The sequence below is a fragment of the Humulus lupulus genome, chromosome 7 (assembly GCF_963169125.1).
Source record: "Humulus lupulus chromosome 7, drHumLupu1.1, whole genome shotgun sequence".
Taxonomy (NCBI): domain Eukaryota; kingdom Viridiplantae; phylum Streptophyta; class Magnoliopsida; order Rosales; family Cannabaceae; genus Humulus; species Humulus lupulus.
The window spans coordinates 157,176,614-157,188,791 of record NC_084799.1 but is presented as its reverse complement, the minus strand read 5'-3'; the positions used below and the strand labels follow the sequence as shown (position 1 = coordinate 157,188,791).

General features: G+C 38.3%; 1 protein-coding gene across 1 annotated transcript; it reads right to left on the bottom strand.

Moving 5' to 3' along the window:
• Positions 1 to 2,011: 2,011 nt before the first annotated feature.
• On the bottom strand, positions 2,012 to 11,629 carry LOC133792320 (uncharacterized). Its single transcript, XM_062230224.1, has 3 exons — positions 11,290 to 11,629; positions 2,522 to 2,591; positions 2,012 to 2,480 (listed from the first exon to the last, which is right to left on the bottom strand). The coding sequence occupies exons 1-3, from the start codon at positions 11,627 to 11,629 to the stop codon at positions 2,012 to 2,014; spliced, it is 879 nt and encodes a 292-aa protein (XP_062086208.1).
• Between the last annotated feature and the right edge of the window lie 549 nt (positions 11,630 to 12,178).

The window sequence follows — 12,178 nt, the reverse complement described above, 5'->3', positions numbered from 1 at the left end:
GGCTTGGACGAGATCGTGGTTGAAGGTCGTTTTCATTAATCAAAGCAATCAGAATCAAAGGTAAGAAACTGCACCCGATTTTGTGATTATTTTGGGACTAAGAGTTCCCTATATTTGTATGTGATGTCATAAGATGGTATTATGCCATGGGCACTTGCGATAAATGGCCTAAGAGTGCCAGAATCAATAATTGAGCACAGGGCGCGGTTGGTAGCTAAGGTTAATTACATAATCATTGAGCTCGGCCTAAGCGAGCCGAAGTCAGTGGGATATTTAGAGGGTGCGGCCTAAGGGCGTCGACCCTGGATATTGTGTGATATGTTTATTGTTGTTTAACTGATGATTGTGAAAATTTTGTTATCTGGATGACTGATTATTGGCTTATCGTTTGATGTCTTTGATTATGTGGGCAATATGACCTGTTGTATATCTCAGTGATGATCTGTGAAATATCTGACTGTTGAATATCGTTTATGCTCTATATTTCAGATTTCTTGCTGGGCCTTGGCTCACGGGTGCTACATGGTGCAGGTAAAGGCAAGGGCAAGGTGGACCATTCCTGAGTTGGAGAGTTCTGGGGTTGAATGTACATAGTCAGCTGATCGGCCGCCACGGCCGAGAGATGGTACAGGGACAGGAGAACCTAAAATGTCTATTTTGCCCTTAGAGTGGCCAGTAGTGTTATACATCCTGTAATTTTGTAAACTGTCCTTTAAACTCTATTTCTTTTGGGATCCCATGTACGAAATGTTTATTTAAATGAAATGTATCTTTTATGACCAAAATCTTTTAACCCTAGTTCAATTATAGTTTCTGTAACACGTTTCTAACTAAATGACTTGATTAACAAGTCTTACACCTTTATAAACACACAGTGTAATGGTCTTGGCTACCCAGGGCGTTACAGAGATGGTACTTATGAAGCCTCGCAAATTCCTATTTTCAAGACCCTTTATCCATTGGTAAGGCAACTTGGTTGATCTAGACTTAGGGATCTCTTTTGGCTCCCCGTTTGTCTTCTACAACGTGCTCCCTTTGTAGGGTGGGTGTGTTTGAGAGGAAGTCACTTTTGAGGGACCTTTTGACTTTCTTAGACTCTATAAGGGTAGCTAGTCCTTAAAGATCCAAATGTTGTCTTATAAGGTTCACTGCTCATTAGAAGTATTTTTATATATATCTCACGAGGCCAGACACCTGTTTTGCACATGGTCAGGGGCCCGTTGAGGCTCGCGAAGCTAGACACCTATTTTGCACATGGCTAGGTCCTTGTTGAGGCTTGCGAGGCTAGGCACCTACTTTTCACATGCCCAGGTGCCTATTGAGGCTCGCGAGGCTAGGCGCCTATTTTGCACATGGCCAGGTGCCTATTGAGGCTTGCAAGTCTAGGCACCTATTTTGTACATTGCTAGGTTCCTGTTGCAACAAAGTTATCACAAAGAGCTTGTTATTGCTGTAATAACACCAAAACTTTGTTGCAGCAAAGTTATCATAGAGAGCTTGTTTTTTTTGCCACCAACTTTGCTACAGAAACACCCTATCTTTGTTACAACAAAAGGACTAACTTCGCCACCCATTTGATTGCATTTTCCCTGCAACCACAAGCACATTAAGCCATCAAAAACCATAATCTAAAAAAAATTGACTTACTATATAAATATTTATATATGTATTTTTCTTAACTTTTTGTTTTCCTTATATATATATTGTTTAGTTGCTTTACATATTATCCTTTTACACCATAGCAACCCAAAATTTTACAAATTTTTCAAGGATTCACCAACGATATTGAGCTCTTGTTACGCTCAATCTCACCTCCCCAGTAGTGTTTGAGTCTTTCACCATTAACTTTGAATTCTCTTCCGAAGCCTCCATCACGTACATCCATCTCACCTTAGGTATAAGTTTTAATCACCCAAAACAGGCCCGACCATCTTGACTTGAGCTTGCCTAGAAATAACTTCAAACGCGAGTTGAATAGCAAGACTCACTAGCCTTCATTAAACACTCTAGACTAAATGTTCTTCTCATGCCACTTCTTTGTCTTCTCCTTATAAAGCTTTGCATTTTCGCAAGACAATAAGCTCATTTCATCTAGTTCATTTAGATAGAACATTCTCTTTTGCATAGCAAGTTGCAAGTCCACATTAAGTATTTGAATAATCCAATAAGCACGGTGCTCTAGCTCAACCAATAAATGGCAAGCTTTTCCAAACACCAATAGACATGGTGACATTCCCAATGTCATCTTGAACGTTGTTCTATAGCCCCACAATGCATCTTCTAACCTCTTGGACCAATCCTTGCAATTTGGGTTCACTACTTTCTCAAGAACCCTTTTTATCTCTTTATTGGACAACTTATCTTGCCCATTAGTTTGAGGGTGGTATGCAGTAACTACTTTGTGCCTCACGTCATATTTGGCCAAGAAACTTGCTAGTAGCTTATTCACAAAATGAGTACCCTCATCGCTTATGATTGCCCTTGGATTGCCAAAACGAGTAAATACATTCTTTATGAGAACTTCATGACAACTTTGGAATCATTATTTGGGGAGGCAACTGCTTCAACCCATTTTGAGACATAATACACACCTACCAAGATATACAAGTTGCCATAAGAGGAAGGAAACAGACCCATGAAATCTATACCCCACACATCAAACAATTCCACTTCAAGAATATTAGTTAAGGGCATCTCATTCCTTCTAGAAATATTACCAATCCTTTGGCATCAATCACAACTCATCACAAAAGCATGGGCATCTTTAAATAAGGAAGGCCAAAATAGACCACATTTAAGTACCTTAGATGTGGTGTGAGTTCCCCCCGAAATTTCCTCCACAAGGTGAAGAGTGGCAATGGTGTAGGATATCCTCCATCTATTGCTTGGTGACACATCTCCTAATCATTTGGTTAGTACATTGTTTGAACAAGTATGGCTCCTCCCAAAAATAGTGCCTCGCATCATGCAAAAACTTCTTCCTTTGTTGGCTTGTCAAATTCAGAGGCAACAATCTGCTAACCAAGTATTTGGCAAAATCTGCAAACCAAGGAACAACTTGAGAGTGGTTTACCTCAAATAATTGCTCATCTGGAAACGTCTCCTTGATGGGAACTAAATTTAGAGTCCAAGAACTTTACTTAGCTAGTTAGATAGTAGTAGTAGTAGTAGTAGCAATAGCTAGTAATAGTTGTAGTATGTTTATAATTGTGGAATTTGGTTCAAGCCGGGACTTAGTTGAACACTCGTAGCAACACTTATAGATTTTATAAGTTTAACCTATAGTTTAAGAATATTAATTATAACATAAGGTTTGATTAATATAGCTGATTATGAAGATGATATTTATTATATTATAAGGTTTAGATAGACCCAATAAGAGAATGACACTTGTCGTGTGCATGTTTATTAAGAAATTAAGTATTTTTTAGGAATAGTTTTATAAGAGGAATATTGGAAAACCCCAGAGTCTGCTAGCAGCTTTGAAATCGTCATAGGACTCAGTCAAAGATATTTACTCAATTCAAATTAGGCTAAAAAAGTGCAATTACGTGCATAATATTTCAGCGTATGCCGATATATCGCAGTTCTAGGGGGCGATATATCGCCACTCAGGGAATACGAAAAACACGTAACTTCACATGAACACTTCAACGAGCCTCGGGAATATAAGCCCAGGCGATATATCGCCTACCATGGGCGAGATATAGGCTCTAGGGGAAGGTTTTTGAATAATTTTGCAACCGAGCTCAATTCAACCCATAACCTCTTAGTAAGCCTCAGAATCATTTTGACCGAGTCTTAAGCCTTTGCTGAATGGTTATTCAAATGTTTCTCAATTAAATAGTCATTATTTTATTCAAGCAAAAGAAAGATCTTTTCATTCTTGAAATCTATAAATAGGACCTAGTACCTAGCAATTTCTTTCATTCTTCAAGTTGAGTTCAGAGCCTTAAAGCGTCTAGGTTTACTTTAGAGTGTTAAACACTTGGGTTGGGGTTATAAGCTTTATCATCTTAAGCTTATTAAACACTTGGGAAGTAAGGTTAATAGTGTGTTTTTCGATATCTAGGTGTAGTTCGGTTCTACTGCATTCAAAAGGTATTCCTATCCCTAGTTCATTATGTTTCATTAGTTTCTTATAGTTTTCTCTACTCAAATCCTAACTCTTTGAAGTTCTTTGAAGTTGAGGTTTCATTTCGGTAAGCTCTTCTTCTCGGTGGTTTAGATTCATTTCTTTTTCATCTCCTTCTTTTAGAATTACTCACCTTCTCATTAATGGTTTTTAGGAGTGTTCCAAAATCCCGTCCTTGTTCTCACATCCCGGCATTGGTAAGGAAAATAGGATAGTTATTATATGCTATAATATGTTATGCTATGGTATGTTTTTATATGTTATGATATATATGTTTTGGGGCGTATAGTTGCTTAAATAGCAAACCCCAACACTTTTATGTTCTTGGGGCTTATAGTTGCTTAGCTAGCAAACCTCATTGTATTTTGATGCTAATAGTTGCTTAGTTAGCAAACCCCAAATGTTTACCATCTACATGGGTTAGAATTGTGATATATGTCTATAGTATATGTTTATGATATAGTTTATGTATATGTTTTATGTTATTAGTAGATTTTCCTTGCTGGGCATTAGGCTCATTCATTTATTTTATATGTGCAGGAAAATAATTATGGCGGTGGGAAGATTCTTGGCGACTTGGGATTGTGTATTGAGGAAGAATTGATTCGGTGGACTGCGTGAACGATTCAATGACGAAGTTGTTTTTAGTCATTTCAATTATGTTTTCTATGTACTTTCCGCACCTGATTTTGTAACGAATTTATTTAAGATTTAAGTTATGGTTTATTTTCAAACAATGGGATCCCATATCATACCCCGAATTTTATGTATTTTAACCTTTGCTTTACAGTTTTTAATAAAGTTTTGACTATTTCGTATGTATGTTTTCTTAAGATTAGTGTTTATGTATAGTAGTTTTAATGGTCCAAAGTCTGGAATTAGTTGGGTCATTACACTAAAGAACTTCATTCCTTATCCCCTTCCATTCTTGACAAATGATCCTCCACTTGGTTCTCCACTCATTTTCTATCTTGAATTTTCACATGAAACCCTTGGAGAAAAAGCACCCATCTAATCAACCAAGGCTTATCATCCTTCTTTTCAATCAAGTACTTGATGGCGGAATGATCTATATAGAATATCACCTTAGTGCCCACCAAATAAGACCAAAACTTGTCAAAAGCAAAGACAATAGCCAAGAGTTCTTTCTCTATCACTGTATAGTTGAGTTGAGCACTTATCAAAGTACGACTAGCATAGTAAATGGAGTGAAAACCTTGTTTCTTCGCTACCCCATCACCACTCCCATAGAAAAATAACTTGCATCACACATCAATTCAAAAGGCAAGTCCCACTTTGGAGCCACAATAATTGGTGCTAAAACCAATCTACTTTTCAAATCTTCAAAGGCTTTCAAACATGCTTCATCAAAGTGGAAAGGTGTATCCTTCTCCAATAAGTTTCAAAGAGGCGTAGAGATCTTGGAAAAATCCTTTATGAACTACCTATAGAACCCCACATGGCAAAGGAAACTTCTAATATTCTTCACTGAGGTAGGAGGTGGAAGCTTTTCAATAACCTAAATCTTGGCTCTATCAACTTCAATACCATGCCTTAATACTTTGTGGCCCAAAACAATACCTTCCTCAACTATAAAGTGACATTTTTCTCAGTTAAGGAAAAGGTTTGTTTCTTCACATCTTTGCAAAACCTTAGCCAAATTACTTAAGCAATCATCATAAGAATCACCAAAAATAGAGAAATCATCCATGAATACCTCTAAGAATTGCTCCACCATATCAGTGAAAATAGCCATCATACACCTCTGAAATGTGTGAGAGCATTGCATAAACCAAAAGGTATCCTCTGAAATGCAAAAGTATCATAGGGGAAAGTGAAGGTGGTCTTGTGTTGATCTTGTGGAGCCACTACAATCTAATTATAACCATAATACTCATCTTGAAAGCAATAGTAATCTCTCCCTGCAAGTCTATCTAACATTGGATCAATGAAAGGAAGAGGAGAATGATCCTTCCTAGTGGCCTTGTTCAATTTCCTGTAATCCATGCAAATTCTCCACTCTATCAAAGTTCTAGTAAGAATCAATTCATTTTCTTCATTCTTCACCACCGTGATTCAACCTTTCTTTTGTACACACTGAACAGGACTAACCCATGAGCTATCAGAAATGGGATAGATGATGACAGCATCAAGCCACTTAATGATTTCCTTTTTCACCACCTCTTTCATGATAGGATTGAGCCTTCAAGGACCTTCAATTGATCCTTTATCATTGTCTTCCAAAAAAATCTTATGCATGCATAGAGAAGGACTAATGCCCTTAATGTCTGCAATGGTCCACCCAATAGCATTCTTGAATTTCCTCATAACATCAAGCAACTTGTTTTCTTGTTCTTTAGTCAACACAGATGAAACAATGACTAGAAATGAAGATGACTAGCCCAAATTAGCATATCTCAAGTGGGAGGTCGAACATTCAACTCCAACTCTAGAATTCCTCAAATGAAGGTTTTGGGCCTTGAAAGATCTAGAAGAGAGCTCTAAAGACTCAAAATGCCGTCTTGAGCATAAACCTTGTGAACTAGCTTCTAGCAAAGCCAAGTACTAATCCTCATCATCCACTTTTGAATCAAACAACAAAAGCCTTTCTAAAGGATCATCCATACAACTATTTTCTAGTTCTTTTGATACTAAAGAGTCCACCACTGAAACAACTTAATGCTCCATAACTTCATCTGGAAATCGCATAGCCTTGAAAACATTGAAAGTCACGTGTTCATCTTGTCATTGTAACGTCCTACTAATTTAGGACCGTTACATTTGGACTTAAAATTGTAATTAAGATTAAACAACAATTTAGGCATTAAATTTTTTTGTCATTAAGTTAAACTTTCATAAAAAGGGATTTGAATAATTACATGGGATCCTAAAGGTTTTAAATCAAAACACAAGTTTAACAAAATTACAGAACTAGCCAACCTAAGCGGCAAAAACTAAGCTAATAAACCATGTTCCCCAAAAGTATTTCAACTGTGGTGGCCGAGCCGGCTGAGTATGTACACATCGCCCCTAAAACTGTCCAACTCATGGCTGGTCCAACTTTCCTTTACCCTTACCTGCACCATAAAGCAATCATGAGACAAGGCCCAGCAAGAAAACTGCCACTACATTTAAAAATCCTAATAAGCATGACAATAGATAACACAATTCATGTTAATCCAATATTCATTCATACGACCTGTGCCGAACCAATGGGTTCATAACCCTTTAAGTGGCCCCACCATCTCGACCTGCATTACACATGCAATTTTTCGAATACGGCTAGTGCTGATCACTCACAAATAACTATACAACCATCAGATGCAACAGATAAACAATATAGAATCACACAACCATTATTCACAATTAAGTACAGTCATAATTGTTTCTAGATAATAGGGCCAGTTCTCAACACATGGTGCAAATGCCAATTTTTTTACCGTAGGTCCTAAGCAAATTAGCAAAGCGACCCTGAGTACGATCCCTTTCACCTAAGCCTTGCAGAAAACCCTAGTCACAACACCAATGGTACATTAATCGGTGCTAATTTAGATAATGGGCTCCAAGACCAAGCCTTAGCTCCTAGGACCTTAGATTCCACTAAACCAGGTAGTAGAATTGTCCTCAGGCCCTTTAATTTGGTTTCCCCAAAACCCTAAACAAAGGTACCTTGAAATTGTTTTAGCGTCGCAGCGCCCCCTGGCAGTGCTGTGGCTCTGCCATAGACCGAGAAGTCCCCTTAGAAAATTTTCATTTTGAGCTGTAACATCCCCTCTAAAGGGTTGCAACACTCCAACAAACAGAGAGCTTTTTCCTATCCAAGAGTACTACATTAGCGCTACGACGCCCTCTAGAAGAGTCGCGACGCCATGATGGTCAGAGGGCAAACCCTGCCCTCAAGGAAACTCAAGGGGGCCTGTAACGCCCTGGATAGCCAAGACCGCTACACTGTGTACTTATAAAGGTGCAGGACTTGCTAATCAAGTCATTAATTTAAAAACGTGTCACTAAACATGTATAAGCTAGGGTTAAAAAGGTTTCGGTCTCAAAAGTTACACATTATATAATTAAACAGTTTTATACATGGGATCCCAAAAAGAAACAGAGTTTAAAAGTTGGTTTACAGAATCTCCCAAATACAGACAACCATTAGCCATACTAAGGCAAAATAGGCATTTCTGGTTCTCACGTCCCTGCCTAAACCCTAACCGTGGCGGCTGAGCAGCTGGTCATGCACATTCAGCTTGCAGAGCTCTCCAAGTCAGGGCTGTTCAAGCTTGCCCTTGCCTTTACCTGCACCATGTAGCACCCGTGAGCCAAGGCCCAACAAGAAAACATATTACACAACACAAACAACAACAACAGATAATCAACTCTTTAAGCATGCTCGAACACTTAATACTTCACATTAACCACTTAGCACTTATACATAACCAATAATGCAACAAATCACAACTAGCAATTAGGTCACATAATAGTTAGGGCCGACAACTTAGGTCGCACCCTCTGTTTACCCAACTGACTCTGACCCGCTTAAACTGAGCTCAGTACATAATAAGTTGTCCTCGGCTAACAGTGGCCAAGGATACATATTAGGGAACCCTTAGTCCCATTACAGATATACAACCAGGTGCAGTTTTCTTACCTTTAGTTTCTGCGTTCACTGATTACAAGCGACGCTCCTCGAGCACGATCCGTTCCCGAGCCCTAGCCTTAACACCTAGTCACAACCAAGGTACCAGATTCCGTAAATATTCAAATAAGGGTTTCCGGATACAATGCTAGCTTCCGGGACATCGAATTCCACCAAGCACGGTGAGGAAATCGATCTCGAGCACCCTAGGCTAGACTCCCATGCCTAAAATCCCCAAATTTTCAAGAAAGCACTTAAGGGCTGCGGCTCTGCCCAAGGGCGTTGCGGCACTCTCCTCTGGCCGAGCCTCCCTGGCTTTCTTGCTTCGTAGGGCCGCAGCGCTCTAGAACAGAGCCACGACCCTTCCCTTCGTGCCCAGAAAAACCACAATTTCTAGCATCCTAACTCCATCCAAAACCATTCCAAAGCACCCTAACTCAAAATCCATTAATCAGAAAACTTTTATCATGACTCTAACAAAATAATCCAACAGAAATTCAGCCTAAAAACCTACTAAAACTCCATTTTGATTCTCTGAAACCCAGCAACTCTAAACACCAAAACTAGTCATGCAAAACTCAAATTTTAACCTATGAATTACGAGTTGAAGCTTACATCTTTTGCTGAACCACCTTCTTGACGAATTCCTGAGCGTAAATCCAAGCTTCTCAGCTTAATTCAACCTTTAAACATCAAAACAATAAACTCCCTTAATACCAAGTCAAAACTCAAAATTCAAATGCTCAGAGATATGATTCAGCCTTTACCTTAATCTTGGTTGAGTTCCCTTAGCTAAGCACCAGATTTAACCTACAAGTTCCAGCCCAAATCACTAAATTCCCAGCTGGTTTCCCTTGAATTTTCTGTGTTTTCCTTGAAAGAGAAGAGAGAAGGAAAAGAAGAGAAGAGAGAAGAAGAGCTAAGGTCGATTTGTGTGTTTATTCCTCTGTTTTTCATTAACTTAGTCTAATCCTAACCAGTTAAGTCAATCCCGAGGCTCGGGGTACCGGAAACATCCCCGAGGGCAAAACGGTTATTTCCCCCAATATTCCTGCCTAAGCTTTCTATCCTCAAATATATCTCCATATATTTATTTCCATAACCCGATAGTCTAAATAACTACCCGATACTTAAAATACCCCTAACTTATCCAAAGTCAAATACTAAGCCCCGTTGTGACTTTTCCCGCTATCTAGCTCCTTAGGATCGCCTCAGGTCGCTCACTGCAAATCTACCCACATAATAATGTGGTTCCCACAAATACAACATTTAACCACATTTACATTCATATTATCATACAAGCATGCCTATCATATAATCATGCATTGAATCAAAAAATTCACTCATAAGTCAATTATGCCTTCCCGACACACTAATCAGGGCCCTTAAGCAATATTAGTGATTTTGGGTCGTTACAGGGTCGTGGTGCTACAACGAGAAAACCCATAACTGCAATTTTTCCTCTGCGTTCTCAAACACCAAAATCGGCCCAAACTAAATTCTAACCCGACCAACGTAGAATTTTGACCCCGGGTCAATAATATCAACCCCAAGCAACATAAAAGTATCATCAAACTTACAGAAACACATTAAAACCCCAAAATCCATAGTTTCACCAAGAACACTAAAGAAAACACCAAAGGGAAAACTTATACACGAGACTCTGAATTTCTAGAAACTTGTGGTGGTCCTAACAGTTATATTCCTCCTTTAACATATCAATCCTTCAAGAATCTTCCCGAAAAACCAAGCTTGCCTTCCAACATAGATTTTCTTTCTTTTCTTGTTTTTTTTAAAGGAAAGTGAAAAGAAAACAAAGAGAGAAAGAGAGAGATAGAGACAGAGAGAGAGAAATAGCTATTTACGCAAACGACTAAGTGCTTAGTGCTTAGTACTTAGCATAATCTCACTCAGCCTAATGGTCAGAAAGACCATAATACCACTTCCTCCAAATAAACTCTAAATTAACCCCCAATCATTTTGTTCATTTTGCTTAAATTCCCACTACACCTCAAATTGTACCTCTAATCTCCAATTTAATTAACCAATTCATTAGATAAAATATATTTCCCATCAAATGCTCTCATTTAATAAAGAATCTCGAAATGTGAAAAATTACCAAAATAACCCTTAGCTCACCCTAGGCTGGGTATTAATCATCATTGTGACTTTTCTGCTAAATTTCTCAAAAGGGTCGACTCAAGTCAAATATCTCAAATATATTCACATAATAATGTGGTCTCAAACTCATAGCATACAAAATTACAATTATACCCTCAACGAGTCAAAATTACGAAAAAGTCCCTTTTTGACCAAAGAGGGTCTTTAAACATATTTGATACACATAAACATGCATAAGCAGTCATATCATAATATAACTCATATAATCCACATAATCACACATATATATAATTAAAATCACATAATTCACCAAAAATCCCAATTATGCCATCCTGACACACTAACCAAGGCACTAAACCTCATTAGGAGTTTTGGGGCGCTACGCTCAAAGTAAGTTCACCCTTCTGAACATCAATCAGAGTTCTACCTATTGCAAGAAAATGTCTCCCCAATATAATTGGTACCTCTCTATCTGCCTCATAATCCAACACAATAAAAGCAGCAGGAAAAATAAACTTGTCAACTTTCACTAACACATCTTCAATTTTTTCATTAGGATGAGCAAGAGATTGGTTTGCAAGCTGGAGAGTAACTGTGGTAGGTCTAACCTCTCCAATTCCCAATTGTCTAAACACAGACATTGGCATTAAATTGATACTAGCACCCAAATCACGTAAAGTCATCCCACAATAAGTGTTACCAATAGTGCATGGAATGGTAAAATTCTCAGGAACTTTCATCTTCGGAGGCAACTTGTTTTGCAAGAAAGAGCTACATTCTTTAGTAAGACTCACAATCTCAAATTCTCGCAACAGCCACTTCTTGGTAAGAATGTCTTCGATGAACTTCAAATGATTAGTGTAACGCCCTACTACCCGGGGACAGTTACGTTGTGCATTTTAAATAGTGCTAAACTCGCTAACCAAGTTATTTGGAAATAATCATGTAACTAAATGTGATTAATGGTTTAGGGTTAAAATTTTTGGTTAAAGATACAATGTTTTACTAAAATGTTTACTGTATACATTGGGATCCCAAAATATATTTTAATGGTTAATTACAATAACATATTTACAACCAGCCGACTTAAGCGGCAAAATAGGATTTAACCCTAGTTCCTCTTTAAACCCTCAGCTGTGGTGGTCAAGCAGCCCCATATGTACACATCATCACCTAAGCTCTCCAACTCAAGGACGGTCCAACTTTCTTTTGCCTTTACCTGGACCACATAGCACCCGTGAGTCGAGGTTCAGCAAGAAAACTCAATATGCTCATGAACAGGTAATAAC

Excerpts from the sequence above, each read along its gene's own strand:
- LOC133792320 (XM_062230224.1), bottom strand. The coding sequence starts at position 11,629 with ATGAAAGTTCCTGAGAATTTTACCATTCCATGCACTATTGGTAACACT. Across the intron at positions 2,592-11,289 it reads TCTGATTGATGTTCAGAAGG|GTGTGTATTATGTCTCAAAA; the intron begins GTGAACTTACTT and ends ATATCTTGGTAG. Across the intron at positions 2,481-2,521 it reads GATTCCAAAGTTGTCATGAA|GGCAATCATAAGCGATGAGG; the intron begins GTTCTCATAAAG and ends TGGCAATCCAAG.